This window comes from Platichthys flesus, chromosome 18, assembly GCF_949316205.1.
Source record: "Platichthys flesus chromosome 18, fPlaFle2.1, whole genome shotgun sequence".
NCBI lineage: Eukaryota > Metazoa > Chordata > Actinopteri > Pleuronectiformes > Pleuronectidae > Platichthys > Platichthys flesus.
The window spans coordinates 13,369,187-13,386,698 of record NC_084962.1 but is presented as its reverse complement, the minus strand read 5'-3'; the positions used below and the strand labels follow the sequence as shown (position 1 = coordinate 13,386,698).

The 17,512-nt window shown below is 42.3% G+C and overlaps 2 protein-coding genes across 2 annotated transcripts in view; both read right to left on the bottom strand.

The window, feature by feature from the left end:
- Window positions 1-2,031: 2,031 nt before the first annotated feature.
- LOC133973648 (G-protein coupled receptor 6) lies at window positions 2,032-4,320 on the bottom strand. Its single transcript, XM_062411630.1, has 2 exons — window positions 4,108-4,320; window positions 2,032-3,522 (listed from the first exon to the last, which is right to left on the bottom strand). Exon 2 carries the CDS (start codon window positions 3,495-3,497, stop codon window positions 2,490-2,492), a length of 1,008 nt encoding a protein of 335 aa, XP_062267614.1. The 5' UTR covers window positions 3,498-3,522; window positions 4,108-4,320; the 3' UTR covers window positions 2,032-2,489.
- A 3,631-nt stretch (window positions 4,321-7,951) lies between these two features.
- fig4a (FIG4 phosphoinositide 5-phosphatase a) overlaps window positions 7,952-17,512 on the bottom strand; it is a 33,975-nt gene continuing 24,414 nt past the window's right edge. The window contains exons 22-24 of the mRNA XM_062411266.1: window positions 14,700-14,782; window positions 12,479-12,553; window positions 7,952-8,905 (exon numbers count right to left, since the gene is read on the bottom strand). Coding sequence (XP_062267250.1) covers window positions 8,728-8,905; window positions 12,479-12,553; window positions 14,700-14,782 — 336 coding nt within the window. The 3' untranslated portion in view covers window positions 7,952-8,727. The remainder of the gene's footprint in view (window positions 8,906-12,478; window positions 12,554-14,699; window positions 14,783-17,512) is intronic.

Genomic DNA, 17,512 nt, shown 5'->3' with positions numbered 1-17,512 from the left:
GCGCCGCAGTGTCCATGGGCAAGACACAGAGCCCATGAGATATACAGAAAGTGCTGCACAAGAAAAGCACTATACGAATGTGTGTGTGTGTGTGAATGGCAAACTATAAAAGCTGGTTTGAGACGTCATTAAGACATAAGAAAAAAAAACTGAGACACTCAGAAGAGCCCATATCTCCGCCAAGGCCTAACATTCCACAGTTAAATTCACCATTTCAATCAGGAGAGACTTGATTTCCAATTAACAGATTTTATTTACTTACATTTTACACACACAGAAATGTGAATGTTAAACAGTCTTTGGCATTTTAGACCCCTGTGAGATATCAGGATTTAGAAGGGAGTGTAGCAGAACATCGAACAGGAATACCCCCCGGGGTCTAGACACTGGTGGTGGTTTAACATCTAATGTAAGTTTGGAAGGCAAATCTTATGCTCGTAGTCCTATTGAACTTGCTAGTGTGGCATCCTCTGCCCTCAACCCTCACAAGGGTAAGGAAAAACTACAAAAACCTTGACAGGAAAAAAGTAGAAACCTCAGGAAGAGACGCATGCAAGGGATCCCTCTTCCAGGATGGACAGAAGTGCAATGAATGCCACTAGTAATCGTATATTGATAGGCAGTTTTGAATATTCTTTGTCCATGATCAGCTGCCACCATGATTGGGTGCTGCTATGATCCTTGATCCGTTGGCGTAATCCGTTGAGGTCGGGGTCCGGATGAGGTGAATGTCCTTCGAGCCGGGAGGAGAATGAGGTGGAGGAGGGGTTTCGTGAGACGCTGAATGATGGCAGGCTGAGGAAGAGAGGAAAGGGACTTTTAAAGTTAGGCAGCTGCTAGATGACTGGCTGACAGAGCTCGCGCCCGACCTGATTGGATGATAAGGCACACCCCCGATCAGCTGATCACTAGGCAGGCTAAGTCCTCCATTGGGCGTTCCTATGTATAGGAACACCCCTGATCAGCTGATCGTCTGCAGGTTAAGTCTTCCTGACTGAACTTACGCTAGCTTCATTTCAACATTGAATCTGCACCAAATCGCACACATGCATTACTTATTATCCGAGAAATCTACGGAAATGATGAAATATCTCGTAAAGTTAAGGATCTGCACCAAAATCTTCCATGCACAACCTCTCCATGCAATTCGTTGAGTGTTTTTTGCGTAATCCTGCAAACTCACAAGAGAAGACTAAAACATAACCTCCTTGGTGCAGATAAGATAGTAGAACACTAAAGGTGGAGCTGTGCCTCTGTCACTTGAGTTATGTCACTCGTGTAGCAGCAGTAGCAACCCAGCAATGGAACTATGCCACTTTTTCACATGAGCACTCTGTGTCCTGTGTGGAACTCTGAAGCCCTCAACCAGATCCTGTTTAAACAGCCCGTCAGATAAACTCCTGTGTTTGTGGCTGCCAGCTGCCGAAGCGCAGGCGGACTCATTATCACCTCGGCACGTCGCACTCACAAACAAATACACGTGCCTGTGGGCCACTCTCCTCCTGAATCCTAATCGTCGATGTTGATGAGATGATTCATTTCCTGTACTAGCACAGTGGACTGCGTCCTATCTTAACAATGCAACCATGTGCTAGCACTGTGATAGTAAAATTGCAAAGGGGTTCTAAGAAAAGGCGTTTCACCTGCTCATCCTGAAGGGGAGGCTAAAGACACTTGACCACAGAGCACTTATGTCCCCGTATCTCTATGTGCCACTCACTGAGAGAGAGAGAGAGAGAGAGAGAGAGAGAGAGAGAGAGAGAGAGAGAGAGAGAGAGAGAGAGAGAGAGAGAGAGAGAGAGAGAGAGAGAGAGAGAGAGAGAGAGAGAGAGAGAGACTTCAGATGTCTAACTAACATTTATTTCCCTGATACTTATTGTAACCTTAACCTAAACCCAAGCTTGATTCACGTCTTCATGTTATGGGGCTATTTGCCTTTTTGGTCCCCAATTTGTGGAGAGAAGACACGATTCAGACGATACAGCTGTTTTTTAGATTCTCTTTATTTCTTTGTAGAAAAATGTACATCAGATACAATACATTACAAAATAGAAAAATGGCACAGAATACTCAAACATCCAACCATTGAAACACAATATGGGCAATACAATACTGCTTTGGCATTTAAAAAAAACAACGACATTGAATAAAGTGCAAGATTTGTCATTCCTTTTTCTCATTTACATTCACAGGTTTTTTGTTTTTTTTTCACAGGTGTTTCTTGTTCACAGCGTTTTTCTTTAAATCTCACACTCTAACTTTTGTTGAGACAAAGTATAGTGCAGATGCAAAGTCAAGTGTGCACAGAGCCACGTGTCTATAGCATCAACCCACCCCCTTGTGTTTGTAAAGCATTCAACTTGAAGCAGATTGTCAATGGCCACTGGATGGTTTGTCTTTTTGCTCTCTCTGTCTCTCTTTCACACACTCCCTCACACACACACACACACACACACACAAACACACACACACAGAGCCCTAACCCTTACTCAGACCTCACTAGGTGACCTGGACCGGTAGGCTCCTTTGGCCTGAAAGCAGCCACAGAGAAGCATATAGATGGAGCGCTGGATCTCTGCATTTCTGTAGGCATAAATGATGGGGTTGATCATGGAGTTGTAGGTGGCCGGCAGCAGAGTAGCGTAGGTGTACACTGACGGATACTCCTTCTCTCCCACCAGGCAGTAGATGGCGAAGGGAAGCCAGCTGGCGCCAAAAGTCCCCAAGATGATAGCTAGAGTGGAGACGCCCTTCTTGGTGGCGACATAATGGGACGTGGCGAAAAAGTGCTGCTGGAGGGCGATCTGGTGGGCGTGGTGGCACACAATCTTGCAGATCTTGAAGTAGAGCGTGAGCATGAGCACGAAGATGACGAAAAAGGAGGTGGCCAGGAGGGTGAGGTTGCTCCGGGTCAGAGGGCGGACGATGCTGCAGGAGTCCGGCTCGTCCAGGCAGTTCCAGCCGAGCACCGGCAGCAAGCCCAGGAGCAGGGACACCCCCCAGGTCCCCATTAGCATCAGGTGCACGTACTGTAACGTCTTTTCTGAGAAATACGTCAGGGCGTTGTAGAGGGAGAAGTAACGGTCCACTGTTATGGCCAATAGGCTGCTGATGGAGGCCGTGAAGGAGGCCACCAGGAAGCCTACAGTGATAAGGCTGATAGTCTCAGAGGAGATCACGTACTGAAACACAAAGTTCAGGATTAATCCCATGCCAGCCAGGAGGTCTGCTGTGGCCAGGCTCCCGATAAGAACAAACATGGGTGTCCTTAACGTCGGCGTGTAGAAGATGATGGCTACAACTATGGCGTTCTCGCAGGCGATGACGGTGCCTGACAAGCAGAGCATGATGTCCCATGGGTTGACGGGGTAATCAAAAGGGGCGGTGGATAACTCCATGCTGCCGTTGTGCTCTGGAGAGTCAGCCTCCATCCAGGAGAAAGATTCCCCGGCCCCTGGAGACGCAGAGGAGTCGTTCACCACCAGCGACTCGTTCATATCTCCACTCTGTTGACCCTTAGTTCTGAAGGAAGAAGAGGGACAAATAGATTGGTTTGTAAATATTAATAACGGCTCTACTCAGAAGTCATGATATCACTGGGGGAGCTGGTGATATTAAGTCATTGTCGACCAGTTAATCAAAAGCAAATTGTTTACACTTTTCTATGTTATAAGTTGAGAACAAAGCATAAACAGGATCTTTTTTAAAGTATCTGTTGCATGCGTCATACAAATGCTAGAAAGATAATCCACCAGATTTGTATTTCATACTGCTGCTCTATAGTGAAGTATTTAAAAAAAAAAAATGTATTCTTAGGGTGGATTTTCCTGTTCCAAGTAATCACAGCAGTTTAGCAGCAGAGAAAAGCGTAGGAGCTGTCCATGGTGCTGAAATCACAAACTTTATATTGTAAAAATTATTTAATAATTTTAAAACAACAAAACTAAGGAAAACAAAAGTGAATAGGATTCCTCGAAATAAATTAAATCTAAGTTCAAAGAAGGAATTCATCTTTAGTAATAAAATATGAATAAAAAAAAGACAGTAGGAGACATTTTCTTTTGAGTTTAGATATACATCTTTTTTTCTCTATATAATTGAACTTACCGTGACAAAATGATACAAGCTGGGATCTTAGCTGAAATCAGAGCCACTCGGCCGAAGTGTCAAAGAACCAAATAAAGAGGATGCAACGGTTCCACTCCTCTGCGGTGAAGTCCTCACTGTGCATGTGCTCCCCACGCATGGGACAGACACCCAGGGCAGCGCTGGTGTGAAGCATTGGCCGGTGTTCAGCTTGATGAGGAGGGTGAATGTGAGGAGGAGTTGGAGGAGGATGAAGAAGCAGAGAGGGAACTGAGCAAAGACATGAGAGGAGAGCTATAAACCCGAGTGACGTTACAGTGGTCTCTCTCCCTCCCTCCCTCCCTCCCTCTCTCCCTCTGTATTCCTCTCTCTCTCTCTCTATTAAACATTACAATGTAGAAAAAAGGAAATACATTTATTTAAGGAAATAAATATACAGTGTGATTGGTCAAGCTCTAACAACATAGAAAATACACAAAGGGACATGGTGCTACCAAGTGGATATTATTGACAGATTTGTATCATCATAATCATCAACAGATTTCAAATTTTTCTCTTTTTGTGGTCAACTTTGGAATATTGTTTGGATTTAAAATATATTTCTATTCAAATTTTGGAAAGAATTTCTCCCTCATGTTTATATACATTTTTTACACTGTGTCAAAAGGGGTAATTTTTGTTTCTACAGCTCCCTCATCACACCAGAGAGAGAGAGAAAGAGTGTGGGAGGGAGGAGCTCTGATCTTGGCTCCAGTGGATCTCATATTGAAACTTCAGGGTTTTGCAGACTCCTCTTACCTCTACATTCTCAGTGGACTCCACCTCTCTCCTCAAACGCATGATGAAATCAGAATCGCATGTCGGGGAAACCCTGAAGAAACTAGTGAAAAACTGGTGAGATGCGACACAGTGTCATCCGGATGAAATGTACGTTTCCACCAATCTGCTCTGGTTTCATCATCACCATCATCCACAGTTTTCAGTCCAACACCTCCCACCATACTCTCCCTTCCTCAGCCCCACTGAAGAGTTTAGACCCCATTTAGTGTTACAGAGTTTTTCTGGTGAACTCGACAAAGGTCTGTATGCGTTTTTAATCCATGTGGACTTGAAACTAAACTTAAACCTTGAACTACAGACCCTCTTCTCAAATCTTCCATTCAGCAGAAAGCACAGCCTTATATTACCTAATATTACAAGTAAGTGTAAAAGTTACATCTTACAAACAAGTCAGAGTGAGTAAGTGATGAGACAGGGAGCAGGGAACTGTATTACTCAGAGCACAATATGGGCATAACAGATGCTTCTGTACAGAAAACAAAGGGCTTTAACAAACACTACTACTTATTTTATTTGAAACAGCCGTCGAACAAACATCAAAGACAAGAAGCCAACTATTATATCGTCATTTAAAATCAAAGGCTATAAATGATATGAAATACAAATCTGAAATCAAAGGCAGCAGAAAAAAATGATACATAAATTACATTTAATAGAAACACAATAGCAATAATATGCTAATGTATTACATGCTTCAGTCGTATATTGAAACCTTTACACTGAGCTGTGATAACTAACGTGTAATAACACAGTGAATATGAAGCTGGAGCACAAATCACAGACATATTTAAATGCTCCAGCTATTCTACAGTTTTTAACTAAAGCAACACAACATCTTTATGATGAAATGTTGTATTCATGTGTTACACCTGAATGTCATGCGACAGCGGCTGACACGTAGTGGGAGATTCAAAGCAGCAATCGCAATATGGTAACCAGCTCTGGTTTCCTGGCAACAGCTGCTTGAACATCTATTGTCAGCCGTCCGGGGGCTGGACGGAGAGTTGTCTTCATACATAAGCTAAGTGGACACATGAAGTGCAGAGTGGCCGATGTCAAAGACCTGGGCAGATACCAGACAACACACGGGATCAAAGATAACTCATTTTCTATGATGGAATAAACTAAACTCACTGATTTCTTTTCTTCTTCTCCTCATTATATTTCAACCGAATTGCGCACTGCCGGCACCACACAGAACTGGTTTCCTTTGTACGAGGGCTATACCGAGAACACAAGCCTCCAAAAATATCAGTGACTGGATGCATTTATTCATCTGTGTCCATGTGTGCCGAGAAGGCTCGGTGTAATGAGACACCTGGCACCAGGAACATAAAAACATGAGAAAAACATAACCTTATATAAAAGACCTGCTTTCCCTTCAAAACAACTCTCCCTTTTTTTTTTTTTTTTTTTTTTTAAAGGTGCTGAAATGCTTGTACACAAACACTCGAGCTGCGTGACTCACCCCTGGATGTGAAAATACCCGTATATAGATATGTAGGCACGGAAATCTCTAGTAGTTAAACCAAGAAATGGTAAGACAACCTTATGGGGGATGGTAGATAACGAGTTAGATCTAAGATGTACATCCCAAGTTTACTCACAAAGTTCACCTACTTCTTATAAGAGAAGTGGTTGTAGTCACTCAGCTACACTTCGACACTTCACACACACTCCTGGAACACAAAATGATTAGATCCCTTGAGCATGAGTCACAGAAGCACGGCCCCATAATCTGATTAATGTGTCTGACCCACTGTACCTGCCACTGCCTCACTGTCAGCATGACCTCCATTATATGATAATTACAACAAAGAACCTGCTACTGTCGAAAGGCCTGACTCGAATGAGTCAAGTAATGAACCACAGGTGATGGATTCAAACATTTCTTTAAAAAAAGAGACCCTCAGTGTTTGGAAAACCCAGCGACTGGTCTTCTAAAGGGGATTCTCTCGTCCCACTGGAGCTGGATTAAAAAGACCCTAATGGGAACACTGGTTAGGTCCTTGGTGTCGTTTTTGGGAATGTGGGGATGAAACAACCGAGAAAACTAGTTCACGCTCCTCCAAGAAGTCACCATGTGTTTAGATCAAATTTACATCAAATACTACGAGTAAATACAACAGTGGGTTTAACTCTAACTAAATTTGAAGATATTGCAGTGAGACAACTGTTTGCAGGGTGGCGCTGCCCTGGGGGAATTTGTATTTCTGACATTTCAAGCCAAAACATTATGTAACTGACGTCCTTTACGTAAAATGTGAGTCTGGTACAATTGTTTTTTCATCCTGATTTTACTCATTAAATATGACTCTGTGATAGAACCCAGTGGAAACAAGAGTTGTTGCTTTTTCACCTGATTATCTTTAAAAGCTTGAATAAAACAACGTGTTTGGGGAAAAGGAGAATAATCAACAGACTGTGGATCATAAGAAATTTCATCTTGCTTTCTTGCCCGAGGACACTCGCAGGCTGGAGGTGCCAGGGATCAAACCACCAACATTCTGCTAAGTGGACCACCCTCTCTCCCTCCTGAGCCACAGAATCCAATGAAAGCATCCGGAGATGAATGATAAGGAAGAGCAGGCGCGTGGATTCATATTTCTCTCTTGTGGCCTGACCAGGCATCAATACACATAAGGAAATAAGGAAACATGTTTGCAGTTTTCTTTCTGCCACTCTTGAAACATCACATGCTGAAGCAGCTCTCCTCTGACCCGGCTGCGCCCCCCCCCAGTCTCACGAGGCAAAGAAGGAGAGCAGTGGTCAGTGAGCGTGCAATACAGGGAAGACAGTCTCCATGCAGCTGCTTATTGAAAGAGTGTGACAGAGAGAGAAGAGAAAGAGGAACCGCAGAGCGATGAAAAGTTACAGACGCCGCACGACAGGAACAATATTATAATGTGTGCGCGTACACAAGATCGAAAGAACAACACGGCCTCAGATAAAAAGAAACTCCAGAAAGAAAAGAGGGAAACAATGACCGTGTAGAGGCAACAGCATTCAAATCCGTCACAACATGTTAATAAATAAATGTTTAATTTAGATTTACACACAATAAGAGGCTGAAATCTTGGAAATACATTGACACAAAAGAAGAAATCAGAGAGCAGTTCTGTAAACCGAGAATGTCTGAGAATGGGTATTTTCATAATAAAACCCACAATATATATATATATATATATATATATATATATATATATATATATATATACACATAGGGTATCATGAGTTTTGTGTGATGATGAAGCAACAAGTCAGGTTGAATCAAACATTCAAAATAAGACTCGACTGACCTTAAAAAGATTAAATGAGCAGATTGTAGATTTACAGTTCATGTGTGACTTCTAAGACAGTTTCTGACCAATTAAAAGAAAGAAAAAAAGAAACGTACATTCCTGTCAGGACTTTTAAAAAAAATATCTCAAACGCTCAAGTGACAAAATGAGAAAGGCGGATTTTAAAGAAGCATCTTATTAGAAAAAATGTAGGATTCAAAAATACTGAGACAAAGCAATTCACATTTTTGAAATATACGGCATATATCAACTTTCATAAAAGATTGGGAATTAAAAATGCATTTACAAGAACAAATAAACAAATAAAAAGCACCTTATGGCTGGTTCGTGACTGAGTTTGAGCGTTTCTCAACAGAAAAAATAAAGACGTGGGTAAATTAAGCAAAAATAATCTATTGCTCTTCCTTGAAACAAAAATCTTGATACCAGAACATCTGAAAGTCTGAACTTCGAACGGGACAACAGTCCAGAGACACGCGTCAGTGCTGAGAGCCACGTCTCACATGTATCTGTTCTTGACGTACTCCCTGTACATCAACATGTCGTCCCTGCACAGCGCCCTCACCTGACCCTGACCCGTCAGCACGTGGCTGTCGAACACATCTCGGCTGTCTCGGTCGACCTGCGGGGGGGAAACTCCGTAGATGCTGTCCTCCTCGAAGCAGGACACCGGCTCCCTGGTGAGAAAAGATAGAGGGAGACAGGCGTGCTTCAAATGGCGGATATTAGAATAGGATAGTAGAGAAAGTTTCAATTTCACATGGAAAATCCAACCTAACCCTTTTATCGGACCAACATCTTGTGAACCTTAGCAGGAGAGGGCGGGGCATTAAGAGGGCTGTTGATGGAAACAATGAGAGAACAGCGATGAGGCCTTTACAGCAGAATTACTCATATTTTGGCCGGAACTACACTGTAAATGTCTCATCATCTTCAGGGTGCATCATTGTGTCTGGTAATGCATCAGTCCACCAGTTCAACAGCAGCTGGGGCCCCAGTGACATGCTGCTCACACACATGGCCGCATTACAAAGGCTCCCCCTCGATGATCGGCACAACGGAGGCTGTGCTGCACCAAGGAGCCTTTAGGATTATTATGAACTCAAGCAAGCGTCCTCATGCAGTCTTTGAATATGTATATTAAAGCCAGTATTTATTGGGGTCCAGCAACCTGATGTGAACCTGTGGGGCAGTGGCAACCAGGAGGCCGAGAGCAGCAGCAGGTAAAGCTTCAGATAGAATGCAGAATGTGGATTTGGAAAAATGTTCTGTGTTTCCACAAGTACAAATTGGAAATATGCATAAACTTAAGTGGATAGAAGCCAACTTTGATGCTTCCAAGTACTATAGTTGTTAACAGTTGTTAACAAAATATTCATAGTAATTACATTTATATGGAAACCAACGACATTCAGACGATCTTTGCATGTAAATAGAAAATAAAATAAACACATTATGATGATTTAAAAATGGTAGTTTTTCATGAAATGGACTCAACAAAATCATGTAAGGAAATGTATCAGAGATAGTTGAGAAATTAGAATGTGTTCATTTAGTTTCAATTTTTTAAAAGGAGTTAATTAAATAAATTAGAGAAAGAATATAAACTCAAATTATGAACTCTCTTTATATTCATCTTATGTGATTCCAATGTTCAGTGGGCGATGCTACGATGTGTCACACTGAGATCTCAGCAGCTCTCACAGGGTATCATCTCACTCTGTCGACATGTCGAGTGATGTGAGCCGTGCTGGAGTGGAGCAGGGAGATCCCACAGCTCCCAACATGTTTTCCTACAGCGTCACAATAACTTTTTCAGTTTGGAGAAAATGGTGTCATGTGCATGTTAGCTGTGTACAATGGAGTTTTTGTCTTCTGATGAAAATCTACCTGAGGCGATGTACTTACGTTTTTATGAGTCATTATGAGTAACCGATGGACAGAGCTACAGGTAGAGCTGATCTGACGTCACTAAAAGACGACCACAATGAAAAGTTCCGATAGCTTGATTCAAATTACGGATTTCTCTGGGTTTGAACACCGTTGGAAACATTTAGTCTACAAAATTTCTAACAAGTATTCGTCTCATTGTTTTGAGACATTCTAAATCGAGAACTATTACTTACATATTTTTCAAATGCATAATTTCTGCATAATCTCACTTTTAAACTCATGCCAAATTTATTCTGAGGGTATTACGAGTTTAGAATGTATAAATATCGCTCATAATTTATACACAATTAAAAAAAAGTGGGGCAATTACCTAAAACTTATAAAAAACATACATGTGGATCTGCTACTTTAAATTTTACAATAATTCAAAGAGAGGGAAAAGAAAATCCTGGCCAATGAGTCATATCCTTTGATTCCATCTCCACCAATCGCTGTGCCTTTGCACCGCGGGTGAACAGAGCCACACGGCAGAGGGAGGTGAGAAGCCAAGAAGCTCCTGATAGGGAAAATGGGTTTGAGGTTCTGTAACCCCCCCCCCCCCCTTCACAATGGCACTGTTGCGCAACACCAGCCGCCCCTCATGCACCGGGATTGGCCATTCATTAGTCCATTCATCCAGCGCAGAGTGATGGGAGGTGAAGACACAGGCGGACGAGGGGAGATGCAGACTGAACAGGGATGAGCAGGTGTTGTGATTCCCGGCTGGCTGAGGGCTGACTCGCACACAGAAGCCAATATCAATGTGTCCGTCACCTTTTCTGTGACATTTGAAAAGCCATGTTGAATCAGAAGTGCTTTTTTGTATGCAATTTTTATATGTCGCATAGCAGGGTCCACAGGTTCGATTCCGACCCGGCCCCTCTGCAGCTTGTCTCCTAGTCTCTCTCCCTATTTCACACTTGCCCTGTCCTTTCAATAAAAGGTCTAAAACATATTTCTTGATTAAAAAGCTAAATATGTTTTCCTTAAATCCTTATATTTAACATTATTCTGACACTCAGTCTCCTAAGGGACTGAATCGTGTTTTCATTGATTTGAACCTTCTCCCACCTTTTCACCAACTCATTTCAACATTCAATCCTTCGTCCTCTGAACACTTAGCTTTGGCACCTTTCCAGAAAAGGACAAACATGATCACAGCCCACTAACAATCCTGGTTAAGAGCGGATTTCATTTATTGACCTTCCATCAACTTCCAGTTCTGTTGACCCCAGATGAACTGAAAACACTGACAAGTGACCTGGATCCATTTCCAGAGAAAAACAATGACACAACCACTTGTTGTCCTCTCGACTCTGTCTGCATCAAAAGACATCGCTTAAGAATCTTTCATCTGTTCAGAGTGGTGTTCAGTTGGCTATTTTCCTTTAATGGGATGGTTGTATTTTTATGGAGGAGCAAGTGTGGAGTGACTGGTACTCTACTGTTGAACAGAATGTCCTTGTTGAAGGATCCACAAAGAGGGAAACAGCACAAAGTGAACCACAAGTAATTCACACTGATTTGACTTCTTTTTGTTGTTCGCTCTTCTCGAGTCCTGCACCAGGTGGAGGTTCCGCAGAAAAAGTTGTGTAAACAATTTGACGGATACTTTGCAGAGAACACAACTCAACAACCAAAACCCATTTGATGCAAGTGACTGAGTATGTAGCAGATTGATGGGTCGGGTCAAAGAACATATGTTGGTTAACGGGTCCAAACTGGGAGAAGATTCTGGGTCATGGGTCCGGTACAGTACGATGGTTTGCTGTTGCAGTTTTGCAAAAATGGATCCTTGCAAGACTCGGCTCTGGCCTTTAAAAGCTGAACAACAGAACTGATTTTCTAGCTGTGGACTTGCACAGAAGAGAAATAAAGAGTTCTGAACAACGCACGTTAAGAGAAATCTCGATCAGGCATCTCGTCTCAGAAATGTTCTGTTCGAGGGCACCAGTGCAAGTCGTTTATCTCTGCACAGTGCCTTCCAACGTGTGGCTGGATTTTTGATTTGGCCGAGGAGAAAGTCTGTGATCGCTGGGTCACGGCTGCAGCGAGCAGCAGGGCGATGAGTGGACTGACGAGGAAATACGGATAACAAGAGTGGCTGTTTGTGAGACATGAAGATTAAATTGTGCACAGCGAGACGCCTCCCTGGAGACCCCTTAGTCCCAGCAACTGTGCTCACTCGTCCCAAGGCTGCAGGAAACATTGAGTGGTATTTAAAAAAGGGTCGGATTATTAGCGCAACCAAGGGTTTGTATGCAGATGTTTTTTCTTTTTTTTTTCTTCGTGTGTTTGGGTGAACGTGTTTTACTCACAAGCAGACGATGTTCGCCAGGTTTATTTGTTCAGTTCTCTCCACTTTGTGCTGGCTCTCGCCCAGACGTGCGAAACTGCAGAAAAAAAGAAGAAGAAGAAAACAGTGTCACTTCTCTCTGAGGCACCGGTTAAATGTGGTCATCATCTTTGATTCTAACACTCGGAGATGAGCTTCACATGACAGCTGAGAACTCCAAACACATCATTTCAAATCTCAAACCTCCCCGTCTGTTGTTGTTTTCTTCTGCAATGAAACAATAACATGCAAGAGTGAAGAGTTCCCCTCTGGCTCCTGCGTATGATTTTTAATATTAATGCATTGATTAGAGGAGCTATGGCTGCAGCCAGCATCACTGGAGCCGTTCCAGAGTCCAGCCTCAATAATGAATGCCGTTTCATTTCCATTATGTATACGAGTACGTGAACAACATTCTTCACTGCAATTTGGATTTGTCATCAGCTCCCCCTGCTTCAATCACACCTCAAAGCCGTGCCTGTTATTAAAGGCACATGTGACAAGGATATTAGAAATAGAAGTTGCCGGGAAAACAAGCTTTTAACCAAACAGCTTATTCTCACGTCTTTGCTTTAAATACACTTTAGAAGTCAAAATAGATATTTTTGGAAAGTAAAAATCAGACGCAGGTCTGAGGGGTAACAAGTCTGGCATTTCTCTTAAGTTATACATTTTCTTGCAATTTTCATCTCTTCAGACAAAAGTTGTTCAAATTAAGCAATTTTCAGAACAAAAATTCACTGTTTAAAAGGAAACTGCTTGGAAACACTCTTCAGCTAAAACTGTTCCTTCGCAGAACATACAGTGGTTGTGTAATTTCAAATAAATGTCCCAGACATGAATCATCCCATGTTTGTCATAAATGCGTTTACTAAAATACGAAGTTCTCTCGTTATTCTACAAATGGTACAAATAGCTTTAGAGACACGACTGAGTGGAACAGCTTTCATCTGTTAGGAGGAAAAAAAGAAGCTATTAAAGTATCATTAAAGGCATCATACTGCATCAAATGTGCGGTTCATATCCAGAGAACAGACAGTGGTGTTCGGTTTCAGAGCCTGATGGGGGCCATTCACTGCGGCTCATCATCATGGTCGGGAGCGTTCAGGGAGAAAGGACAAGACGGATCAGAAGAGATGGAGATAAAATGAAATTCAGGGGTGAGGGAAGGGAAGGAGTGGACAGAGAGCAGTGAGGTCAGAAGTGCGACGCACACAGCAGGGTAGAGTTGACAATGTCCCCGTCATTTCCCCTGAGGGGGCTGCTGACACAGAATGCCTGTTCCTCCCCATTCGGTCCTGGGCTCCGGGTGCATCGTCAATAAAAATCAAAAAAGGAAAGAACTTCCTCGGGACCAGTTAAATAGGCAGAGGCAGCCTGAAAATGAGACTGGAACTCTTACAGTTTGGAGGCGTTTGCTTCACACATGACACAATCAAGACAGACGAACAGTGTCCTGAGAGCTGAAGGCCAAACAAACCAGCTCCAGTCGACAGGTGTGAGACACGTTGACAGCATTCAAGTTCCCTGAAGAATGAATTGTAACGACTCCAGTGACTCATCAACTTCTCATCGAGCTCCATCACCAATTTCCAAATTTGTCCAATTCTTTTGATAAACCTCCAAATCCAAGACATTTAATCATTGCAGTAAAATGTTTCAGATTTATGGACCTATGACGTTCCCTATCAGCCACCATGTGTAGATGGAGCCCTGCTGTTTGGTCTCAGGGTTCAGCTCACGACAAGGGGCCACCCAGCCTTTGCTCTGAGAGCCGCCACATTATGGAATTCACTGCTCATTAAAAGTCTCTTTTAAAACCCTTCTTGAAACTTTTAATAACAGTTTTAATCATATTAATATAAATATTATTTGAAGGACTTTCTTCTCTTTGCTCATGTTCCACTGTTTTATTCTTTCTTTATATCATTGTAACATTGAAAATTGCTCTTTAAATAAAGTTTATTATTATTACTTTGTCTTACATTGTGACAGCCGGTCGTAACAACGACTCATTCGATGTCATTGAATATTTGAGATGAACTTTATGTTATTACAGAAACTCATTGACTGTCTCATCCTTTAGAATTGTATTCTAGAGTCAAATTAATTTACTACTTCATTATTGGTTGGTGAAACTCGTCCTAACTTAAAGGACCATTCCAACCCCTATAAACACCAATCAACCATTCGAAAGTAATTACCTTTCGTAAATGAAGACGTCTTTTTCAGTAGGCAACTTGGCCAGGCTGAGTCCATATGGCTCCTTGGCAGTCTGCTGCTGCTCCTGCAGAGGTCAGAGGGGAATGGGTGAGAGCGAGACAGGATTAAAACGATTAATACAAAGTGACAGTCTTCAGCAGGTGCCGCTTCTTGTTCCCAGCCACCTCCTTTACTGAGAATCTCAAAAGTCACACGGAGTCATCAGGTTCAGTCGCCACCCCACCACTGATTCACAAATTAGGACGGCCCAAGGAGCGTCATTCAAGCAACTTTGAATGTAATTTGATCGTTGGTGTCTGATGAGGTGGTTTCATGCTCAGGGATAGTGCCCTCCTGGGGTTTCTGCACAGAGTGTCCAGGGGACTGGGGAGATATAGCGCTCATAAAATAAATACATCAGATTAAAAAGGTCAGACCGGTTCATCCTCACAGATTCGAGAAAAGACCTCAGAAGAGTTCAGTGTCTCGCCGAATCTAAACTGAAAACCATTTGATATGGATGAACACCAAAAAACAGCAATTGAAGGATATACACCTTTAAATCTCTAAATCAGATTATAAATTAATCAACTGTCTATAATAACAAAAATATGAATCAAGCCGGTTGAATAACTCAGAGCATTCTATCATTAGAGTATATGCACATAATGTGAAACGTTCAAAGAAAATGCAATCAACAGATAAGACTAACGCCACACAACAGCGATCAACTAAAATATTATCGAGTATCTAAAAAGTTATTTCCTTAGAAAACAGCCGCAATAAGACAAATTCATAAAGATAATAACAGTGGTTATTTAAAGCTAAAATGTTTGCCCACTGCGTCATCCTTATTGTTATTCTGTTCCGGCTGATGATGGCCCATAAAAATAGCCCAGTGTAATAGGAAGCCCTTCTCAGAAGGTTCAACAACATGTTGAAACAAGTGCTACTGGATTTGCAGGTAAATATTGAATCTGAGTTTCAGAATAGGATGCTGACGGTAGGATGGGAATCTCCTGCAAGCAGCTCAGATCCATGTGGGGCTGTAAGTGTTTTCTTGGCAGACATTGGACCTGTTCACGACAGCCGGGGCATTATTCTGAATAAATAAACAAATCTGATGAAATGAGATCTACATCACGATTGTTCATCGGCCATTTCCGATTGTGATGTTGTAATAATGTGGTGGAAATGACGTGACCGGATTGAAGTAATCATGGCAGACCCAGATGGCTGAGGCGAAGGCATGTATTCAAGCTTGGTCCACGAGAATAGACATGAGCTTGAATTACCACAGTTTGAGGCAACACAATTCTGAAGTCTTCCTAGATCCAGATCACAATTAACCCTTCACTCATTTATACTCATTCATCAATACACATCTAAATGAGGTTATTACCTCTGCCAAGGAGGTCATTACTTCTTTGCTGTTTTCCTGACAGACTCATAAAGTAGTGAACCATTTCCATGACATTTTGTGGAGGGTAGGAGCATGAAGCGAGCAGATCTGGTCGACACTTACATTTTGACTTGTGGAACTTATTGACCCTGAGACACTGGGCCTGTTGAGACTTGAATTATCATACACTCTACTACATGTTTGGGTTCGGGGCTATAATGATGACGATACTGTTTGTGAATTCTATCAGACGGCTACAGACAGTGAACTCGGCTGTCAGTGAGCCACCCATGGACAAATTGTATTAACTTTATGTAAGGAAACAAAAACAACATCACGGTGCATAGCTTTAAACATTTGATGTAAAAAGTCTACAAAACCTACTAGGACCTTCTCTTAGGTGTTTTCTGACAGGGCAGAAATACGCTCAACATAATGCATTACATTTATGAGTATTGATCTGACTGCATTTCTTTCTATCCAAGAAACCGCAGGCGTGAGCGTGAACACACATGCATACAGCACAGCAGAGTGAGAAAACACAAATGCACCCACACATATCTCTTCATGCACATGTATGTCCAAACATGGATAGATATATCAAATATGAGCATGTGTAATTACATGGGCCAAAGGCGGTAATGGTCCAATGTTGAAATATTTCAACAGTTTAGTGTCACCGAGGCAATTCCTTCTCAGGGACAGGCTCAGGGGCAGCAACACGAGACACACGAGAGCGAGTGTGTGCAGGCGACACGTGCGCTCACTGCTCAGCCCACAATATTCATGACCAGCTCATTGCTCAAGGCCCCGAAAGGAGAGCCAAAGAGAAAAACACACGGGGAAATGCATCATAAATCAGCAGGTGGGAGAGATGGATGGAGCCAGAAGGAATCAACAATTGAAATTTATGCAGTCCAGACACTTTTCTCAGTTAACGTCTTGCTGAAGTGGGCTGTTGAAGAATTATACCGTGGACACAATCCTGCTCATATAAAATGTTTTTATCATTTTTCCATACAAGTGTCTTCACAAGGTCTAAGATAAGGTGAGATCATTGAAGATAGATGTCATTGCACCGAGGGGAAACTAGTGCCACTAGAGCAGCTTCAATGCAGTTTTAAACAAATCCTACAAGCCGGTGATCTCTACCAGAGGCATGAGCACAATACCTCCAAGATGTATTCCCTCGTGCAGTGGTTTGGTGATGGTGGTTGAGAGCTTTTTTATTCAAAGCATCTTATTCAAATCATTTTCAAACAAATCCATCACCGCTCATGGTCTACGAATTGCTTTCCCAGTAACCTGAGGCAGAGTTGCTCTTTTGTTCCCCCATATACAAATCAATCACTACTACACAAGCACTGTTGACCAGCCTTTCTGAACCTATTTCCTTAATTTATTTTCTTCCAA

Excerpts from the sequence above, each read along its gene's own strand:
- LOC133973648 (XM_062411630.1), bottom strand. The coding sequence starts at position 3,497 with ATGAACGAGTCGCTGGTGGTGAACGACTCCTCTGCGTCTCCAGGGGCC.